Source organism: Lissotriton vulgaris, chromosome 8 (assembly GCF_964263255.1).
Source record: "Lissotriton vulgaris chromosome 8, aLisVul1.2, whole genome shotgun sequence".
Taxonomy (NCBI): Eukaryota; Metazoa; Chordata; class Amphibia; order Caudata; family Salamandridae; genus Lissotriton; species Lissotriton vulgaris.
In genome coordinates, this window is record NC_141696.1 from 1,302,815,024 (window position 1) to 1,302,837,938 (window position 22,915).

At 44.8% G+C, this 22,915-nt stretch overlaps 1 protein-coding gene across 2 annotated transcripts in view; it reads left to right on the forward strand.

The window, feature by feature from the left end:
• The window catches only part of C8H11orf65 (chromosome 8 C11orf65 homolog), a 262,871-nt gene that overhangs the window by 16,140 nt on the left and 223,816 nt on the right, over nt 1–22,915 (forward strand). For both annotated transcript variants that reach the window (XM_086933476.1, XM_086933477.1), the window contains exon 2: nt 3,540–3,632. In XM_086933476.1, coding sequence (XP_086789602.1) covers nt 3,540–3,632 — 93 coding nt within the window. The remainder of the gene's footprint in view (nt 1–3,539; nt 3,633–22,915) is intronic.

The following is a 22,915-nucleotide window of genomic DNA, read 5'->3' on the forward strand; positions in this document are numbered from 1 at the left end:
GTGTCGGACCCGTGCTCCATCGCAGCCAGGCTCAAATTGTGTCTAGGTCCCGGTCTCCCTCGTCAGTTGGCCATCATTGGCACTTTATGATTCTTGACACTATTCCTGCTTAAAACTTTTGTAAATCAAATCACCAGGTCTCCATATTGGATTTTGTCATTTTGCTTAGTAAAAATGTACTCAAATTTTCTAACTCTGTTTTGGTTTTTTATTGTTTTGCATTTTGACTTTATTACTGTTTTGTTACTACATCAACATACACATTGCCTCTAAGTTAAGGTTGTCTGCTCTGTGTTCTATGTGCCCTTCATCCACATCCACATCAGCTAACCCCAGAATAAGAATGAATGTTGCTCTTCATTGGTTTTTGCACTTCTACACAGAGAAATAATTGATGGCACACTACCTACCAACATGCTTTTTAGCTTGCCATGTTCCTACATCCATACGTTTTAGCTATGATTCTAACACCACAGTTTTATTGACAGTGACATCCAGTTTCTCCTTTAAGACCTGCCCTATCAGAGTCTTTTTGTAAACAAGCACTCCCTGTGTGGCCAGAACTCTGCTAGCGTAGGTTGAAAAAGTCATCCTTCCACCTATCATCCTTCGGCTTCATTTTTGGTTTAGACATTGGGCTAGTGCTGCCCGAAAAGTAGGTTTCAGATGAAGTCAAACTTTTGATCACTATTTGAAAGTGCAGCCAGGTACCGCAGTCCCAGGAAACAACACTGCAATTTGGACCTTTGATCTGAGGAAGTCGGCATTGCAGTTCAGTCAATTGGTCCTAGCTTGCAATTCTCAATGCACTCGGTATGGCAAATAATGGTTGACAGTCACCACTGGAATGGCAGCAACACTTTCCTCTGATGCCACTCTTCCACAAATAACACTGCTTGTGTTCCCAATTCCCAGGGGCAATACCACCAGTTGCTCCTCTTCACGCCCCTAAAGACCTCTATGTCACTTGACAAAATGGTAGTCACTCCTTCGGAGCCCCAAAGAGGGTGCAAGACAGAGTATCAATAGGGATCTTCATACGCTGTAAGCTGCAGCACCCAAATATGCTTAGTCTTCTCTTTGAGGTACCGTCTCAGGTTCTTCAGTGTTGCCAGCATACCACATCAAGACAGTTGGAAGCTCATGGCCATTCTGGAGCCCCCAAAGTCCCATCTCCTGATAGCATTTGTAAGTGGGAAAGTGTGTGTTTAAATCCCCCTAGGAAATCAACCTGTCCCTGTCATTAGGGTCTCACTGCCTTAATTCTATTTCATTTTCCAAAAACTGGAATGTTTCTAGTTTTCATTGGGTACAGTTAAAATTCAGCAATAGTAAAGTATTTTATAATACTAGAACCGTCATTAACAGACAGCAACCTCATTTGCTCATCTGGTATTAGCTGACTATCCTTTCAATTTCATGCAGACAAATAATGTCGAAAGAACCTTTTTGCTTCATTATCCGCTATAGTCCAATAAATAAAGGATGTGCAGCACAAGCTGTCACTGCTATGTTTTAATAGGTTTCGTAGAAAAACATGACTATTTTAAGTTAGAAATTCAGAGATCACGCATCTAGTTTCAATGCACTTCCAACTATATATAGTCCCTTCATTGTTCCTTTATCTTTACATAAACTCAAGTCCCAGTAAATGTTTCCAGAAGTATGGGGAGTACACAAGTAAAACATTGCTGCTCTTTGTTTAGTATACTTTTTTAAATACAAATCATACAAATGTAAATTTGATTTCTGCTGTGAATAAATAAATGTATTATTGCAGAAAATGTACTGCGTTTTCTAACTCTAAAGATTGTATTCATTGTTAGCAATATTTTACCAATACACTTCAGCTGGTATGTCACACAGTAGAGTTACAAACAATATCTAAAGTATATCTTCGGAGTACTAACCTGAAGTTGCAAAATCTCATGGAGTAAAACTAAAATCTGATACTTTTTTAGAGGGCATGCGTTTTCTCACCAGAAAAATCTATATAAAACCTGCATTGCAATATTAAGCATTCAATTTGGATTAAATTCAAACTTGACCTTAAATAAAAAATGAGAAAATCAATGGCATAAAGTTGTGTTCAGTTAATGATGTTGTGAATGTATCTAGGACCCTAATTAAATATTCCTGATTCATGCCTTCATGCGGTTATGATAAATCATGTCCTAATGAAGACATACGAATCTCGCCCATATTCAGTAATAGCCCACGCAGCCAAAATACGGCAAGGCTACTTCCTTAGATTCCTAGAGAGCACAACGAGTTCTTTCGACACACCAAACCTTCAGCAACCTGGCAATTCCCCATAACTTTGTTTTGATTTGTCATTGAACTCCTGCGAGCATTAAAGGAACAGTCAGTTTTTAGTGACATCTTTTTTTGACGTCTTATGTCCATACTTACGTCAAACACGGCACCTTCCAGGTATAAATATACCAACACTTGCCTTAAGCAAACACACGGTGGTGTGGAGCAGAGCGGCTATCTACTTATCCGAAGCCCAGCTGATGCGAGAGCCGAAGGAAGCCGCCCCTCCCCTTTGACACACTGGAGAAGCTGCCTTTTCTCACGCCGAGAAATCCAGCTCTGGTGTTTTCCAGTCACCCTTGCGGGTTACTGGGAGATCGAGTCCTGAGAAACGAGATACAAGACCTCCTCCATTCTATGACCAAGGTACGGAGCTGATTCAAACCGTAGGGAGAATTCTTGATTCAGATTCTTGGCAAAAACCTAACTTAACTTAAAACTGCAACTTACTCCTTCCCACGTATTAGGCTTAGGTCAGGTACACCGAGGTAGGCGTATCTTAGAAGCACCAGTTGAGTTCGTTAGTCAATGTTTTATGTATGTAAATATTTTATCCGTTTTAAAGTATCATATGGCTAAGAAACCATATCAATGCTTTTACAGTATTATTTTATAATTCTCCTTTTACTGTACGCACTTTACTTCATGATAAGTATTGCAATTGTGGCAATTCATTTACCTTCCATGAGAAAGAAGACTGCTCAATAAAATAACACATTTTATTGAAAACGCCCGTCTCTCTATTTCTCTGCACCCTGGTGAAATTAAGCATGCACGACTGACTGAGTGAAATAGCTGTCTATTGTTTTCACACGACTCTGGAGATACACTCCTTATTCTGGGACAGCAAAGTTGTCATGTTATATGGTTGTCAGAAGCTAATCCCTTCTTGTCTTAATCAGGGAAGTTAACCCCTCCCTATTCATTCGAGAAAGTTTCTAGTGACCTCTTAGCTAGCTGGCAAAAACTAATTAAGTCTAACATAGTCAGTAGAGACCTAGATGACCTCAGTCCTACGTCTACACTGCTGTTTATGTCTTCCAATGCGCAGAGCCTATTGGGAATATAGGAACTACACTACAATGATTTACAGAAGCTTGTTGGGGATTATATTGCGAGTTTCTGAATTGCTAAATAGATGAACCCAGGCGTACATGAACACTATTTTTGCTACACAATCTCTGCCTGTGCATACTTTATTTAATGTCTCTTTATATTTGCAGGATATGCATGTATTTAAATACTACAAAAATCTCATCAATTTTAAAGGAAAAGGAGACCCACGATCCTTACTGAAATGTGTTAATCCCAGAGAGGTGAGATTTATATTTATAATGCAATTAAAACAACAGAAAATATTCAGCATTGCATTTTACGTGTAAATATTTGTATCCCCATATATATCTAAGGGGGCACCTTAATATGGTTACCTTGCCAGAGTTTAAAGACTACCATCTCAGTATAGTTTTTCAGTACTCCATTACCTAGTGAAATAAAAGTTCTTCTCCTGGAGATGCATATTTATTATCGTAAGTACATAATTTTCTCACCCTTGCGCTGGATCTCGGTACAGTTTCATTTTGAAAAGCCAATTTATAAAGCTATGTATTTTTGACAGCCTATAATTGGCCATAGTGGGCAATTTTTACTTTGTTTCCTTAAAAATAATTTTTTGTAAAAGCTATAAAAAGTAACTATTTCTAGAATAGCGAGTAGGCAATTCTTTTCACGCACTTGAGCATCAATTCTAAATCATGCAGGCAATGGCTCCATGGCCAGGGCAAACAGCAAGGGGGACAATGGGTAAGCCTGTCTGGTACCCCGGTGGATCTGAAATGGATCAGAGACTGCACCAACCACCCAGACTGTGGTAGTTAGATCAGTGAATAATAGGCGGAGATACCAAAGGAACGTTGGCCCTAGATTAATGCGCTGAAGAAGAGCAAAGAGGTACTCCCAACTGACTGAATCAAAGGCTTTTTCAATGTCGGCCAATAGCAACGCCGCTGGCTGCCCCAGTTAATCCGCCATGGCGTTAAAAACGTGCTTAGTATTGTGGTGAGTGGCACGGGGTAGCATAAAGCCAGCCTGATAGGGGAGAACCAGGGCCTGCATATAGTTTATTAGCCTATTGGCCAAGGTTTTAGCAAGAAGTTGCACCTCTATAGGTGAATAGTGAAATTGGACGGTATGATGAATGTACCTCTGGATGATGGCCTGGTTTAACGAATACGGCTATTTCAGCGTGCCTCCAATTTGATGAAAGACGGGATTCCTCAAGCGCTCCGTGAATCACCTGCAACAAGTGTTTCCCCAGTTGCAGCATATATGATTTAAGAAACTCAATGGAGAAGCCATTTGGCCCTGGGGCCTTTCCAGCCCGCAGCTCCACCAGAGCCATAGAAGGCTTCTCTTCAGTGATCAGCTCGTCTATTAAATACTGTGGGGCAGGGCCTCGATGAATTTGATTATTTGTTGTATGTCTCCTGCATCTCTTCGAGCGTATACCTCCCCAAAATACCCAGCAAAACTTTGAGCCACTTCTCATGGGCCTGACAGCACCCCTACCTGAGCATCCTGTATCACTGTTACCGGGAAGACTGCGTGTGCAGCCTGGCAGAGCCTATGTAACATCTTACTTGGTTTGTCACCCCATTCATATATGCAGCTCTTTGCTGCCTTACATGCTTGTTTGGCATAGTCTAGGAGCAGTTGATGGTATTGTTAATGAGTTTGGCTCAGTTGGTGTCGCACTACATCCCTGCCTCTCCCACGGCTACGTTCTTCTAGTGTATGCATTAGCACCTCAAGATTGTGGGGGATCTCCACCCGAGCTCACCCGTGCAAAACTAATATATACACCATGGAGTGTCGGTTTCAGTGCTTCCCTTAATATTATCTTGGGGGGGCGCTGTATCTGTATTGAGGGAGAAGTATTCTGTGATGGACAGCTATAGGAGCATTCTATATGATGGGTTCCGAAGGTGCCAGTGCAATGATCGCCATCAAAGGGGGGTGCTCTGGACCCACAAGAATCTTACATGCCACTGGGGAATGATTGGATAATCCTCTGGACAGTAGATCAATCTTAGATGCTCTATGCGTGAATCTGGCAGATAGCAATAGATAATCTAGCCTAGAAAAGAAGCCATGAACCACCAAGTAGTATGTTTAATCTGCTTCGGCTGAATGATATACCCACCCCCCAACCTGGACTCCGGAGTCCCAATGTCACCTCCTTTAGTGCGCCACCTGTCAACCTCTGGATGCGTCACAACATTCCAGTCTGCACCTATCATTGAAAGACCGCCTGGCTATTCTCCCCATAAATCAAGCACACATCTACCATAGTCATCCACCCATACCCTGGCGGACTTAAAAGGAACTCTACGATGAATGAGGTACCTCGTGAAACCCTTCATGAAGTTAGAGTGGAATGTCTCTGTGTACCCATATCTTGCCAAGCAAGGGACTTTGGATCTGAAGCTGAACTCTGACAAGACGGAGGTCCTCATCCTCGGACCCACCCCCTCAGACTGGGACGACTCCTGGTGGCTGACCACACTGGGAACAGCACCAACACCCACCGACCATGCACACAATCTAGGATTCATCCTCAACTCCTCCCTCTCCATGTCTAAGCAGGTCAACGCCGTCTCCTCCTCCTGCTACAACACCCTCCGCATGCTCCGCAGGATCTACAAGTGGATCCCGACCGAAACACGAAGAACGGTGACTCAGGCCCTCGTCAGCAGCAGACTGGACTACGGCAACGCACTCTACGCAGGAATCCCAGCCAAACTCCTACAACGACTACAACGCATCCAAAATGCCTCCGCCCGACTGATCGTCAACTTCCTCCACCGCAGCCACATCACCCCCCACCTGAGAGACCTACACTGGCTCCCCGTTGACAAGAAGATTACCTTCAAGCTCCTCATCCACGCACACAAAGCACTCCACAACGCCGGACCAGCCTACCTGAACAGTAGACTCAGCTTCCACACCCCCACACGCCAGCTCCGCTCCGCCGGCCTCGCCCTCGCCGCTGTCCCCCGCATCCTACGAACGACCTCTGGCAGCAGATCCTTCTCCTACCTCGCCGCCAAGACCTGGAACACCCTCCCTACCCACATACGGCAGACCCAAGACCTACTCCCCTTCAGAAGACTCCTCAAGACCTGGCTCTTCAAGCAGTTGCAGCACCCCTCCCCCCTCAGCGCCTTGGGACCCTCACGGGTAAGTAGCGCACTTTACAAGTACTCTGATTGATTGATTGATTAAGAGACGAGTCTCCTGTAAAAGGAGTACATCCGCCCTTAATCTTTTGGCTTGCTGTATCAGTGCACCTCGTTTAATCTTATCCAGAACTTCCCAGACCATGTAAGGACACAGAACTGGGCTGTAGGGCCTATGGGGGTCTGTATCATTCATCAGCTGCTAAGGTAGACTTATGTTGGGCTTCTGCATATGGAACTATAAGAGAGTGAGCGCCGGGCCAGTGCATTACCACTAAGAGGAGAGCATTCAAACAATCCCTATTCCCCTCCTCCCTCCCCTATACTTCAATGAACAAGAATAACCTGTCGCGGATGAGACCCTCTCCTGACCCCAGTGGATGCCCGGGAGAGGACCTTGCCAATGAATCCCTATGTTTCCTACTACACTAAGTGTCCTTGTGTGCCTATTTTAGCATCCAACATGTCTCAAGACTGCATAATGCCAGCCAACAGCACTGCGTTAACTGGACTGGATCCCCCATATCCCACCCCCACCCTGAGTCTAGAGCAGAGTCACCAGCGCTGGCAAATTTGTCTATGGTGCTTTGTTGGCCGTCTTGCTAGGTAGGTAGTCTTTAGTCATGCTAAAGCCTCACTCCTGCCAACTCCTCCTAGATAACCACAGAGCATTTAGATCTTCAGGTCCCTACTATCTTCGGTCCAGGTTTGCTCACTGTGTGACGCACCACCCTCTCAGATCCTCATCTGCGAACCTTATGAAGCCCCCTGGTTTTAGGTGTATCAAAAAGGGTGGAAAATCAATTGCAGTTCAATGGACCAAAGCCTATAACATGCTCCCTAGTCATCTCCATTTCATCTAAACAGAGACTATCTTCAGGAAATGCCTGAAAACCTGGATCTTTAATTCCCCCAATGCTCTCTGTGGATCACTCCTCTGATTTCCTAGTCATGGCATGTGTGTATGCTAGGGCTCCGCATAGCACCATGAAGCTCCTCAGAGTGAAAGCTGCACTTTACAAATATTGTATAACATAACCGACCCATCAGACTCCCTAAACGTGGCTCCGAGGGGCAGTCGGCTATGGATGGTAGCACACTGTTATCGACTGCAGGCAGGATCAGATGGGGTCTGATCCTGCTGGATGGAGCCCCTCCAGCTTCAGCCCATCCCCGGCCACAGGTTGCACCAGGACCAAGCCTGGCCACCTCTGTGGCCAGGGGACCGGCCACAGTGCAGCCCCCTAACGGCATCCTACGCTGGACAATGTGTGCACCCACACTGTTTCTAGGTCACCAGTCTATTTTCTAATGGGCAGGGACCCTCGCCAGCTCACACACCACCGATATCGGGAGAGGGAGGTCCCTGGCAAAAGTTTTTCTCCTGGACCCCATGCATGTCTTAGGTTCTCCTCTAATCACACTCTGCATTACATAAAATGTGGTGGGGTCCCTTGCCCTCAATGCGCCGATTTCATATCCGGGCAGGGTGCCAGAGGTGCTGCCACACATGGTATCCAGGACGGGGGCCCACAGCCTCTGAAGCCCCTTCAATCTTCCTGCGTGCCCCTATTCCCTCCTCCTGGCCCAGCCAGGTACAGTTCTGGGAGCTCTCGACCTGCCCAGGGGGCCCAGCGCCACGCTCCACAGCGGGCTCTCTCCCAAACCCCACCAATCACAGGACCAGCTCCGGCCTGAACAAGCTTCAGTTATTTGGGTATCGGGCCCTCTGACCACAGCCAGGGGATGGATCCACCAGTTTCGCCTGGTATGGCCAGCCGTCGCCACCACGCAGTCCCCGGTAGGAGGCCAACCCCAAACAGCTGCAGTAGGCCTCAGCAGTCCCCGCACTGCGCCCCCACCTACAACCTGCCCGTTTTGTCATTGGGGAGTGGCACCTCTCCTATGTTGTCTGTCCTCTTCGGGCCTGCGACTCAGATAATTCCCTTACACTAACGGACGGTCGTCCCCACTTATTCGGGCCGACGCAGCAGCCCACCACCCCTGCAGGGCCCAGTACCCAGCAGCCGCCACACCAGGTGTCTTCAGTCACTGCCCTCAGGTCTCTGCCGTCATGCACCGCCATCTGTTCTTCGCTCCACTGGAGGTTGCCAGCTGCCCTGTCACCTCAGGCGCTCACTGCTGTCGTGACTGTCCCTAGAGTGGGTTAGAGAGGACATTTGAACGTAATGTGGGCAGGATGCTGACGGATATTGAAGATGACTGCATGGAGCTCGCCTACAGTGTGTCCACCATGTTGGGCCGCTAGGCCACACCCTGGTCTTCACAAACATTTGTAAAGCTAGGATTAGAGCAGGGTTCTCCAAAGTCAGTCCTGGAGGGCTGGATCCATGCCAGATTTTTAAGATAATTACATTTATCTAAATGTGGATATTCTAAAAATCTGGCATAGATCTTGCCCTCCAGGACCGACATAGGAGAACCCTGGATTTGAGGACAGAAGGTCAATATAAGCTGAGGCGTAAAGGCTGGACAACATTACCACTGCTCCTTTAGGGAAGAGCATACCACCAGTATTCCGTCATTCACTGTCTGTGGCAGTGGAGACTCTCTTATTCTGTCTTCTGGTAATAGGTTCCTGGAGCACTGAGCGAAGACTTTTTGACTTGTTCTTTTTGGAAACCTTTCCAAACCTTCCAAAACTATTTTACTAAACATCTTTGGGGAGAGTGTATGTCTTTTGATTTCAGTCAAAAAACAATATTATTTTTCTGGTAAACAGTCAAAATATCGATTCCAAAATATAGAATGGACATAATATCGAAGTAAAAATATAGAATGGACAAAATATCGAATGGACACAATATAGTGGTTAAAAATATCGAATTTAAGGTAAGTAATATCGATTTTCAAAATATAGAAGTCAAAATATCGAAGTATACAATATAGGCATTAAATATATCGATTTTTTAATAATATCAATTTTTTTAAAGTGTTTTGTATGTTAGTATATGTGTGAAAAGTGTATATTAATTTTTGTAATGTATGTTTAATGTATTTTAAGTAATGATTTTTATGTTATTTAATTTTTGCGTAATTTAATTCTGTAGCGGGTTGTGGGTTTATAGGGGAATAGGGTGGGAAGTAATTTAATTGTAATTAATTAAATATTTTTATTTATTTATTGGTATTCATTTTGAATTTATTATTATTTTTTATTGGTAATTAATTTTTATTAATTGCCAATTCATTTGTATTAATTGATTAATTGTTAATTATGTTAATTTTCTAAATTTATTTTCTGTAGCGGGTTGTGGGTTTATAGGGGAATAGGGTGGGAAGTAATTTAATTGTAATTAAGTAAATCATTTTTTTCATTTATTGGTATTGATTTTAAATTTATTGTTAATTAATTTTTAATTGGCAATTAATTTTTATTAATTGGTAATTATTTTGTATCAATTAAATATTTGATAATTATGATAATTGTATTAATGTATTTTCTGTAGTGGGATGTGGGTTTATAGGGGAATAGGGTGGGAAGTAATGTAATTGTAATTAATTACATATTAAAAATACTTTTTATGTATTGATAATTAATTTACTGTGAATTTTTATTTGGTATTAATTTTTATTATTAATTACTTTTTGTTATTGAAAATTAATTAGTTGTTAAATAATTATTAATAGGTTATTAATGTTTAATACCTAATATGTAGTTGTATTTCTAATTAATTATTACATAATATTAAATTGGTTATTAATTTCAATTAATGTTTTATTGGTATTGATATTTAATTTATTTTTAATAATATATTAAATCATTACTTTCCCTACTGTTAAACTCACTGGAGTGGGAATAGTAATTTTCACCCTCCCGCTATCCAACGCTTTCCCTACTGTTGCACTCTCTGGAGTGGGAATAGTATTTTTTACCCCTACGCTATCCAACGCTTTCCCTACTGTTGCACTCTCTGGAGGGGGAATAGTCATTTTTACCCCTACGCTATCCAAAGCTTTCCCTACTGTTGCACTATCTGGAGTGGGAATAGTAATTTTCACCTTCCCGCTATCCAACGCTTTCCCTACTGTTGCACTCTCTGGAGTGGGAATAGTATTTTTTACCCCTACGCTATCCAACGCTTTCCCTACTGTTGCACTCCCTGGAGAGTGAATTGTAATTTTTACCCCTACGCTATCCAATGCTTTCCCTACTGTTGTACTCTCTGGAGTGGAAATAGTAATTTTTACCCTTCCAATATCCAACGCTTTCCCTACTGTTGCACTCTCTGGAGTGGGAATAGTAACTCTTACCCCTACGCTATCCAACGCTTTCCCTACTGTTGCACGCTCTGGAGTTGGAATAGTAATTTTTACCCTCCCGCTATCCAACGCTTTCCCTACTGTTGCACTCTCTGGAGTGGGAATAGTAATTTTTACCCTTATGCTATCCAACGCTTTCCCTACTGTTGCACTCTCTGGAGTGGGAATAGTAATTTTTACCCCTACGCTATCCAACGCTTTCCCTACTGTTGCACTCTCTGGAGTGGGAATAGTATTTTTTACCCCTACGCTATTCAACGCTTTCCCTACTGTTGCACTCACTGGAGTGGGAATAGTATTTTTTACCCTCCCACTATCCAACGCTTTACCTATTGTTGCACTCTCAAGAGTGGGAATAGTAATTGTTACCCTTACGCTATCCAACGCTTTCCCTACTGTTGCACTCACTGGAGTGGGAATAGTATTTTTTACCCTTACGCTATCCAACGCTTTCCCTACTGTTGCACTCTCTGGAGTGGGAATAGTAATTTTTACCCCTACGCTATCCAACGCTTTCCCTACTGTTGCACTCTGGAGTGGGAATAGTATTTTTTACCCCTACGCTATCCAACGCTTTCCCTACTGTTGCACTCACTGGAGTGGAAAAAGTATTTTTTACCCCTACGCTATCCAAACCTTTCCCTACTGTTGCACTCACTGGAGTGGTAATATTAAATGTTACCCTCCTGCTATCCTACGGTAAAATATTGTACATTTTTTATTAATAACTTAAATTAATTATATCTTAATTTTAAGGTTATTTGAATATTTTTAAGTATGCTGTAGTTAATTATATTTATTATTTCATTAATTTTAAATTACTTTTAAGACATTTAAAAAAATTCGATATTTTGACTGACTATATTTTTTACAGACTATATTTTGGATTCAATATTTTTGTACTTAGCTGTTTGTAGACAGGAATTCGATATTTTGGCATTCTATATTTTGGTGACTATATTTTGGTAAGTCTATATTTTGTCAGTCTATATTATGTCAGTGATCCTATTTTTCTTTCTCAAATTGTCCTCCCTTTTTGTGAAGTGTCTTTCTTTCTGCTGACTGAGGTGGCAAGATGAAAAAGTAGCTTGCCGTATGTGCCAGATTCAGAATATCCAAGAACATACTTGCCTTCATGAGTAGATTCACCTCCAGTAACCATGTATTTGACTTCAGCACCCAGATCTCCCTCTCCAGGCGGCACAAATCTCCAGCTCCAAATATGTCTGCCTCTCCAGTACCTCCCACAGCACCTACTTTACCAAGCCTGTATTAGCTCTTCCACCTCCTCATACAGCATTTCCATTCAGCTGGACACCCTAGTACATTTACAATGCATATAGAATGAATGCACACTTCTATAAGGTGTTTTAGTAGCTGTCATCACAGATCCTGGCATCATCTCTTTAGACTCAAAGCATAATTTTTCATCTCCTCATAGATCAAAATCTACATGTCATTTAAGATCTGCATGTTGTTCAAGACCTCCACACCATTTATATTCTTCACATTATTCAATTTATGCATTACATCAGTACTACCCAAATGTACATGATTCACTGCCAATGAGAGTCTTGCTGATTGATAACATCTAATTGTTTAATGAGTTGTTTTCCAGGGAGCCATGAAGCTTAATATGCTTCTTCCAGCAACTCAACCTAAAATGTTGGTTATATTCGAAATTCTACATCATCGCACTAATCCAGGCAACCCTTAAAGTGGTTTTAGAGGTCTTTGATAACCATAGAAAGCTCTCAAACTGGTAGCTGTGGAGAGCAGCCTTCAGGTTTATCTTGAAGGTGTGTAAAGCAGTTTGGTTAAATGAAAAGAAACCACACAGTGTGTATACTAAAATACTTTTATTTATTACACAACACTCACTAACACATTGATATATCTCCTACCCGGAACTGCAACGGAGGACAAGACTTGGACCAGAAGACCCAGAGGAGCCAGAGACACAAGGAAACACCCATGGTGAGTACCAAGGAACCCTACGGAGGCTGTTTGCAGACAGTGTAGGAACACAGCCTCGTGCCCAATGGACTCAATGGAGAATTCGCTGTTGCAGTTTTGCAGAAGAAGGACCCTTTCCACAGGACCCCTAAGAATTCTCTTGGAGGGCAGAAGGTTGGAGAGCCACCCCACATGTGAATGCCTCGGGAACCAGGTTACCTACAACCAGAGAAGCCAGATGTATCGTGGTGAAGAGACGTTGGAAACTCTGTAGACGAGAATAGAAGACTTGGTGAAGAAGTCTGGTGGAATCCAAGGGTGGATTCTGGAAATGAAGAACCTGCAATCAGAGGGAACAGAGTTTATGCAACTTGGATGTGAACAGGAGGCACAGAAGAGAAATGCCCACTGATGTCAGGAGGTTCTGAAGAGTCAATGGTAACCTTTTCGCTGCAGCTGTGGGGATCAGGTGATGCTGAGGAAGACCAGGAGCCTTGCACGAGCTGTCCCACATCGGATGCCGGTGACTAGGTGGTTTGTGTCTGGCAGGAGTACCAATAGCCTTGGTAGCCACAACTGGCATGGAGAACAAAGAAGTAGCAATGTTGGAACCAGCACGGCCCAAGGGACTCACCAAAAGCAGGAGAGTCAGAGCAGCCCCCAAGCAAGCAGGGGAGCCCACTGAAGCAGCAGAAGACCCCAGAAGAAGGCCCCACAGGCTAAAGGAGTCGCAAGAGGACCTCGGGCAGCAAACCAGAGATGAAGGCCCACAGTGCAGAGGATGCTGTGAGGCTGCTGATCTTGGAGGGAAGAGATGCTGGAGGCTGGAGCTTCTTATAGCCTAAAGATCTCTGGAGTGCAGAGCCAACAAGCCTTGGGAACGGCACGTTGATGCGGTGCACAGGGGTTCGGCCCCAGTGGTTCAGAAGAGGGATGCTGGCTTCAAAATTGCAGAGAGGACAGGTCAGGCCTTGATGGAGTTGCAGAACCACCACCTGTGATGCTGAGCTTCAGGAAGCCCGTAGGACGACAGGAGCAGCAGATCTGTCAGCTTTGTTGCGGTACCTGCAGACGCAGGAGAGTGACTCCTTCACTCCAAGGGAAATTTCTTCAGGTGTCCTTGATGCCCATAGCTCTGTTGAAAAACCTGGAAGAAGCACAGACACAGACGACGAAGAGGACTTGCAGAACAGCGAGACCAGGAGCAGCAGTAGTCTTCCTCGGTACAGTCTTTGTACCAGTCGAAGTCCAAGTATCCAGATTTTCGAAGAGTGATGTACTTTCAGGCTTAAGTCTTGTCCCATGACACATCTAAAGACTCACCCACAGTTAAGCCTTTAAGTACCTTAAAGAAAGGGGTGGAACCACTTAGGGTCCCTCCCAGAGGAGGCGCTGGACAGAGGGGCGGATACTCCCATGTCTTTTGTCCAGTTCCACGCCATAGCGGGAGACATGGGCTCCCTGAACTGGTTCAAACTGGAGTATCAAAAGAAACGTACGCAAACAAAAAGTAGTAGAACTGATGTAGTCTGTCGTTTATTTTGTGTTTTTCACCTTTTCACCTGCATTTTGAAATGGTGCTTCACACACAAATTTCGAAACAACTCACAGCCGGCACCGGCATGAGACACTCTTCATACGTTTTGGTAAGAGAATGCTGTAGGCACTGCGCACTGAGGCACGCATTTTACATTAAATGGCATGTTGCACAATGATTTGTAGACTAGAGTTTTCACCATCGTTTTACAGGCATGTTTAAAATTCGTTGTGTCCTGTGTTGCGGAACACACACAGTTAATATCGCCCGAGATGCTGTTGTTATATCGCATGATGCACTGTCATGACGATACAAGCCCATTTGGGTATTTTTTCACTCGCTTGATGTTTCGCTTATTTGTTGCGTATCACTCGAACTTTTTAAACCTCACCTGGTCGATTCTCTCACGCTCGTTTATGATGTTGCCCTTGACACACCGGATTAATTTGCAAACCCGTGGATGATAGTTTTTCCGAGCACTTACATTTCTTTTACCGGCACATATGCCTTAATGTTATGGACCCCACGGACGGCAGTGACTATCTTGTATATTAACATCAGTAAAGCTGGATACACGTCAACTCAACTTGTTCCGCGCACCTGGCAGTAGGTGGCTGGCACACCTATTACGTTGTGGTTTCTCATTAAATCCATGTTGTCATCATTTTTGTCTGTCTATCTATCCCCTGATGAAGGGCAAAGGATGCCCGAAATGCATTGGGATATGTGAAATGTTACGTACAAGATGTTCTCAAGCTCACAAGCTGAGTTGTTGCTGAACTACGATATGTCCAATTCAATATCGTTGCATCATAAAAAAAAAATCAGCAACATTAATGTTATTTGAATTTCATAATCAACTTTGTTTGAACTTTCTTCATTAAACTCATAAATATCGCCGCCAGCGATCGTACAAAGCAGTGCCCAGAGGGACTTTCCATAACTCAGGAAACGCTACGTCTGTCAAACTAGAGTATGCAAGGAGGGCACCAAATGTGCCCTTCAAGGCAGTCTGGTGGCACTGGCAAGCGCCTCCATTCCAGCCCAATACACTAAGTCCTGTCTGGGAGGTGGTAATACCTCCCTATGACAGGAAACCTATTTTTCTACCTACCCCTGCTCGAGTTCTACTCAGCAGAAGGAGGGCATAATCATGTCTAGGGTCGGCAGCAGCACTTGCTTGCTAGCAGACCCTGAAAGACTGTTACCGGGGAGAACAGCGGGGTACCCTATGGAGCCCCTCAGTACACAGGATCATACTTCCAACACTGGAATCAGTGTTGGGGTTTGATTCCACCATGTTTGATACCAAACATGACCGGGTTAGGTGCAGCCACTATATAGTAAGACATCTCGTGATGACTCATGTCCACTATATGTATTAAAATGGCCTACCGCACTTACAAAGCCTGGAAATTTTACTCCGGGGTTTGTAGGGGTGTCCTGCTCATGCATGGGCACCCTCACACTTATAACCAAGCACCCTGCCCTCAGGACTGAAGAGCCTGCCATAGGGGTGGCTTATGCGTTTTAAGTTTAGTGACCTCAGCTATTAGAAAACGTCTGTATGGAGAGGTGCAAGCACCAACTCACACAGGTTGCAATGGCAGGACTGTAGTCACAGTTTAAAGGGACTCCCATGGGTGGCACAATACATGCTGTAGCCCATGGGAGACCCCTGGAGTACCTATGCCCTGAGTACCTTAGTACCATATGCTAGGGACTTGAGGGTACACCAGTAGCCAGTTGCAGATGTACCATGGTCAATTTAGGAAATAAGCACAGTAATTGGGGTCCTGATTAGCACAATCCCAGTCAGACTGTATCAGAAACATACTGACACCAAGCAAAAAGTGGAGGTAACCCTAAAACGGATCCTACTTTACTACACACAAGATCTGCTATTCCTTTTTGTAGATCCTGCCCGAAATAAATTTTTCATTTCAGCTGCAAGGAAATACCACTGTACCATTTCATCCTCTATAGTGCCTCCTCATAAGGAATGCAAAACGAATGCCACAGGTGGTAGGAGATTTTGTGGTACTTCTGAAATTGTAATAAAAAATACCAAGTGCTGCTGCCTTGCACATGAGATGTGACAGATCTCCCTGGAAATCACTTCAAAGTTTTCAAGAGAATCTTCCGAATGAAGACAGAGATGATTTCCAAGAGTTCTGCCAAAGTGGACAATGGTCTCCAATCAAGTGATCAGTGTTGCTACCGATTCAGGTCAACTGGCTGCTCATTGGTACTCTCATTTTTTTTTTTAAACAGACTTTATTGATATTTCTTAACAAGCACATATGCCTCATACATGTAATCGTACAATGTACAGCAGTCCTGCAGGATCCATCCAACAATTGTGATATAACATTGCCTCGCCTCACATTGGCTAGTCTAATCCACCTGCACTTACGGCATGCGGGGTAAGGCCATGCCTGGGTCAAGAGACATAACTTAGCTGTCATGTGCCATAACCCTGCAGGGCTCAATCGGGTTGCTACTCACTTATACAAGCATTGTCGGCATCCATTCTTCAGAACATGTAACAAGGAAAACAACTCCCCTCAACTCGGTCCCCTCCTCGCAGGACTCCTTCCCCCCTCCCTCCTCCACCCCCGGTCCCACCACCCTCCTCCCCTCAGACATGTCGCTACCCTAACATCGTGCTTATTACTCAGTATGTATTCCGCACACTTCATTTGATTCCTATGGCCGTAGCCCATGTCCCATCTGGGAGGATGCATCCGCGTAAGTTATCTCTCCACCCACTTTCTCACCCCTCCACCTGCGGCTAAGTTCCCATGCAGCCAAGGGGGTGTGCAAAGCTGAAGGATCAGTCCTCATCGTCAGTCGGGTTTTTAAGCAGATCTGTCAGCGCCACCCAGGCTCTCGCCGTGTCCCACAATTTGTCATTGTCAGATCTCTGTGCTAGTTGGAGCCGGAGGGTCCCCTCGCAGTCCGCCCACTTGATAAAGTCTCAGAGCCAGCGCGCAGTACTGGGGGCTGTGACCGCCTTCCAGTGTCTAGTGATTTCGCGCTTGGCTAGACCAACCCCAAATCCAGAAACCTACTGGTGGTTTTGTTGCAGGCAGTGTGGGGAAACCAGTGCAACAGGCACACCGCTGGAGTACGTTGCAGATTCCTCTCCATTACCTCAGTCAATTTGGCCATTACCTCTCCCCAGTACCCCTGAAGCAGTGGGCAATCCCAGAACATGTGCATGTACGCTGCGTCCTCCAGTCTGCATTGCGGGCAGGCAGCGTGGGAGCCGAAGAATTCATTAAGTTTCAAAGGAGTGAGGTACGCCCGATGAAACACGTAGAATTGGATGAGTTAGAATCTCGCGTTTCGGGAACACTTCTATGCCCGTTTCATCAGCATTTCCCAAGATTTAGGCTCTATAGGCGTTCCCAGGTCAGCCTCCCACTTAGTGCGCAATTCCTCCAGCGGAGTCCTCAAGCCCTGCGTCCCCTGCGTCAGTCTGCGATACAATCATGTGACCGCCTTAATCCTACCCGCCGAGGTTACCACGTATTGGTACTCTCATGAGCTATCCTTGTCTTTCTCATCATGGCTCCAACTCACCAATTTAAAACCAGAGGCGTAACAGAGAATTTTAAACTTACCTTTCTTTGGTACCAGTCTATTTTGGGCCTTTGCTGTTGGCTTAATGAAACTCTTGAAGGTGGAATGGTAGTCCATTAAGATGTTGTGGTTAGAGAAGAAAAAGAGTACAGGAAATACCAGTGCAAACCTTATGATTGGTGTTCCTAGTAGCAAAGAGTTAAAGTTCCTCAAGAGTCTCAGCAGTACTAATCTCACCCGCTACATCAAAAGCAACCGTATCTGAAAGAGACTTCTAGCCGCAGATTCCTTATCTTAGAATTATCCCCAGGTGTCAGACTGGGTCCAGAAATGTTTTTGTGAGCAGTACCCCTGCATGCCGGTAGGTGACGTCGCTTGGCTCTGCGTGGCAGAATCTGCGCCAGAGATGACATGTGTTTTGCATATATATGTGCCATCCCAGTGCACTGATGTCAGTTCTTATCTTTATGATGTTTTGTTAAAGTTTATTTTAGGTTTACCTACTGGTGTGACAGGGATATCATCGAAGAAGGCTGGCTTCAAGCTGTGCAGCACCTGTCACCGTTCGATGTCAGTGACGAACCTGCAACTGTATGCCTGTACTGCCTCGAGTACAACCTCAGTCTAAAGGCCTGCTCCAATTTCCAGGCCATGACCTCGAAGGCCATGAGGGAGCGATTCATCAAACTCCTGGCGGCCTGATTTGCGACACCGCAATCTTCCAGCTCTCGGTTGAGAGGAAGGCCCTTGAGTGGCGTAGTCTGATATTCTCGTTTCACTCAAAGTCGCTGGGCCATCCGGGTAAGTCCAACCACAAGAAGAAAAAGTCGAAGTGTTCCTTGACTTCACCTCGTCTGTTGGCCAACAAGACGAGGGAGCATTGACATTCTAGGCCAAGCTTTGCGGTAGAGCCAGTGCCTGGACCGTCTCCATGCCCTTCCTAGTTTCCAGGAGCCAGAGCACCCCCCACCCTAATAAAATAATTTTACGGGGCTAAGCACCTCATATTTTGGTTGTCCATTATCACTGGTGCACCTTCAGGTCCCTTGTGTATGAGAGGGGCACCTACTGGATCCACGCCTGCGGCTCCGGCCACAGCACCAGTCGGACCCCTTGGATCCACAGATGGATCCGTATCAGAGCTGGTTGTGACACCTTGACCTTCTCCGGCACCACCGTCCCCATTCTGATCCCCCACTCTGGCGTTGGCTGCAACCAGGCCTTCCAGGCTGGAGCTTGAGTCCTATTCTTATGGGCTAGGACTCGGGGAGGAGTGAGAGGGGTTGCTGGACCCTGAAGAATCCCAGCCTTATAACACACACATTAACTAGTGTGGGGATTTGGTGTATGCCAGTTGACTGGATACCTCTCCAGATACTGTTATGCTTCCTCTCTCTACCGTGGCTACAGAGGAGGGAGCATCATTTGCAATGGTAGTGAAAAGGGCGGCAGAAGTTCTGGACCTTAGCTTTCCATCAGTAGCAATCAAGACCAATGTCTTGGTAGAAGTGCTTTAACTGAGAGTGTCCCCTCTGAACTGCTTCTCCCGTTAAATGAAGCTCTTACGGATGTTTTGCTTGGGACCTGATCCAAGCGCAACACAGGGGGCCTATGAACAGGGCAATTGCTTGCCGCCACTACCCCACTCCAGGGAAACAGTGGTGGCTCGCACCTACTTCCAACAATAGTGGGCAGACAAATGGGTGGGTGTATGCACATGAGCAACAATTAAGGATGTGGCATGTAAAATAAAAAGTAACTTATCTTGCTTGCTGTACGACACGATCCCCTCTCACCGGTCAGGTGTTCTTCTCTCATTGAAGGCTCTAGAGGGTCTCAGCCAACTCCCTTGAGCAATCCTCGTGCAGCACCAAGATTGGAGGGAGCAGCCTCTCTCAGCGCTCCCGAGGGCACTGGGGGGCCTGTGCTTGCTCTCAACACAGCTGTCTAGGACAGCTAGGTTGAGTGGTTTAAAGTGCGCATGTCTGGCTGCCAGCCGAAGAGGCATGCTCACTTTATACTTAAGAGCACAGGCAGCCCACCTCTCCTCCCTGCTGCTGCCATTCAGCAGTCACCGATACTTGGTTTGGGTTGGTTGATGGAAATTAAAATGGTAATAAATTAACTTTATTACCATTTATTTTTAATCTCTGGGCAGTTTCTGGGGGCATTTTAGTAAGTGGGGCTCATCTCCTCCACTCCTATGGAGGAGCCACCCCTGCAGGAGAGCACAACTTCCTCACACAGCATCCTACCCCAGAGAACTTGGTGGTCCTAGCCTAGCCTCCACTGCCCATTTAAATCCTGATACATATACTGCCTCCACTGCCCATTTAATTTCTGGTGCATTCCCAACCATACCAACGGATTGGGAATCCAAGCGGTTGGTCAACTTGGGAAAGAAGACGTTTTCTTCCACCAGCCTGGCATTGTGGTCCATGAACACTGTATGCCTTATGGTCCACTATTCTCCTGCTCTGTGGGATACAATTGTCTAGGTGCTCACAACGGTTTAGGAGGAGGTCTGGGCCATGCTCTCCCAGGTTGTTGCCTATGGGAGGGATGCAGCTAAGTTCACCATGTGATGTGGACTGAATACCACTGAATCACTGGGCAGAGCGTTTTCATCAACGGTGGCCTTACTGTGCCCCGCCTGGTTGAGGATAACTGGCTTCTCTGGGGATGTCCAAACATCGCTTATGGACATACCCCTTGATGACTGACACCCATTTCAACGCAGACAAGGTGGCTTCAGCGCTGGAGCGCTCTATGGACAGCAGGACTACAGACAGGTCCTTGAGCTTTTCCATAGCCACTTGTCACACCCAAGCCGCCTTTCGCTCATTTCGTGGCCATGGAGGGGCTTCTAGCCATCTCTCTACTCGCCCTGCTACTGCGGCTTGTAAGCTTCCCAGCTTCTGCGTGGCTACAGACCCCATTTGTCGGGCAGCCAGAGGTCAGGCTAGTTCATCACCCCGCGGCAGCTGCAGACTCCAAACCCTTATAGTCTTCCCTCTTATCACCATGGGCACCCAGTGGGGGGCAGGATTTGCCAATCCTTGCACCCCTGACGGTCTATAACATCAGACTGTGGGTTTTACAGATCGCCCGAAGGGGCTACTCCCTCCCCTTAGAGACTACACCTCCCTGAATGCCACTTTCTTAAGACAGGTCCAGGGAGGATCCCCTATCTCTTCTCCACCAAGAAGTGATGGCTGTTTTGGCCATGGGAGCAATAGAGAAGGTGCCGACACCAAAAGTAGGTTGTGGTTGCTATTCCTGCTACTTCTGGTGCCCAAGAAGTACAGAGGCCTTAGTCCTATCCTCGAACTGCACCCTCTCAATTTCTTCCTCAAGAACGAGAAGTTCAAAATGCGCACTGTCACTCAAGTCTTGTCTGCTCTTGACTAAAGGCGGGCAGAGAACTTCGCTCCGCCAGCGGAGTGAGCGGAGTTTCATTAGGGTATTTGGCAACCACCTTAGGATCTCTTGATCTTGTTGAGTGACAAGCCATAGTGTTCTGCAACTGCATAACTCATGTCTCGATATTGTATGACCTGGATTTGCTCTAATATTCTTTTCTTCAGGAGACAGATCGTGCTCCCAATGTATTTGAGCCCACATATGTATTCAATAACATATACTACAGGGTATCCTGGTAAATCTGACATTATGACATTATGTACAGTTTCAAAATTTTCTTGAATTTGTTTGTGTCGGTTTGATGAAATGTACCATATGATGATGCTTCATGAATTTATCAATTTATTTACATGCAATATAGTGTTGTTAGCATGTATTTTTAATGTACAGAACTACACGTCCCAGAATGCCTCTTTGTCAGCAGGACGGGCCTATTTATCAGTCAAAATCAAGAAAGGGCTCACTAACCGTGAGCAGGACTCTTTCAGAGTCTAAACGCGTTGGTGTTTGCCAAATAGCCCAATAAAATTGTGCAATCTATGAGGAAATGTAGTGCAACTGTACCTTTTTTGCTTGAAATTGTATGAGACTATCATTCTGCTCCCACCGCTGTGCTGCGAACTGCCTGACCGCGTTGTTTTCTAAGTAAGTATATTTTCAACAGAAATAACAGGAGTATATACTTTGAGTTGTATTGGTAGAATAACGTTTAAGAGTTGTTTAATATGCAACAATACAGACTTCCTTTTGGTAGCTTTGAAATTGAGGTAAAAGGAAACCGGTTCTGTTCTCTGGCTTTCCACTGAAGATCAAGGTACTTTACCACGAACAATTATGAAAATGCAAAAGAACATGTTTATAAAAATACTTTATTTATACAATAGAATCTGATAAATTGCAATGAACACTATGTTTTTTTTGCATTCTTATAAAGTCTGTGACAAAAAGTACTTTACCAGAAATTGAATTATGAAAAGGTTTAATGTTCTGATTTTAATTGGGTGATAGTGGTAAAAGGAGGGGAGTTACCCTTTAAATAGACACACTTTACACCATAACTTGATGGCCCAGTAGACAGATTTTGCCACAATGCGTCGGCCTGTTGTACTCAACATGAAGCACTTTGGATTGAAATGAAAAAATAAAAAAAATATGAAACCAGACCGAATATGTGCTGTCTCCTATTTTTGAAGCAGAGTAGTAAAACGAAACAAATTTAAATGAAGGAGGCTTAGGATTTGATTTCACACACATTTATATAGGCAAAAAAGAAGCAGAGAACTCTGGGTAGTTCCCAAGATTAGGTGGAGAGTAGCTCCTGTATAGAGAACCCTACAACACCAGCAACACACTGAATCTGCTCACCTCAAAAGTCTATTTTTCAGCAAAGATTTTAAACATAGAATTAGCAAAGTGCCATCCACACCGAGCTAAATGAAATAGTCTTTTGCCATTTCTACAGCAAAGTCTTTAAACTTTAAGCATAGGATTATCACAGTGCCATCTACTCCGAACTGTAAAATGACAAAAGCCTTTTACCACTCCAGGCACAGTATTACTGCTTTGAATTCGT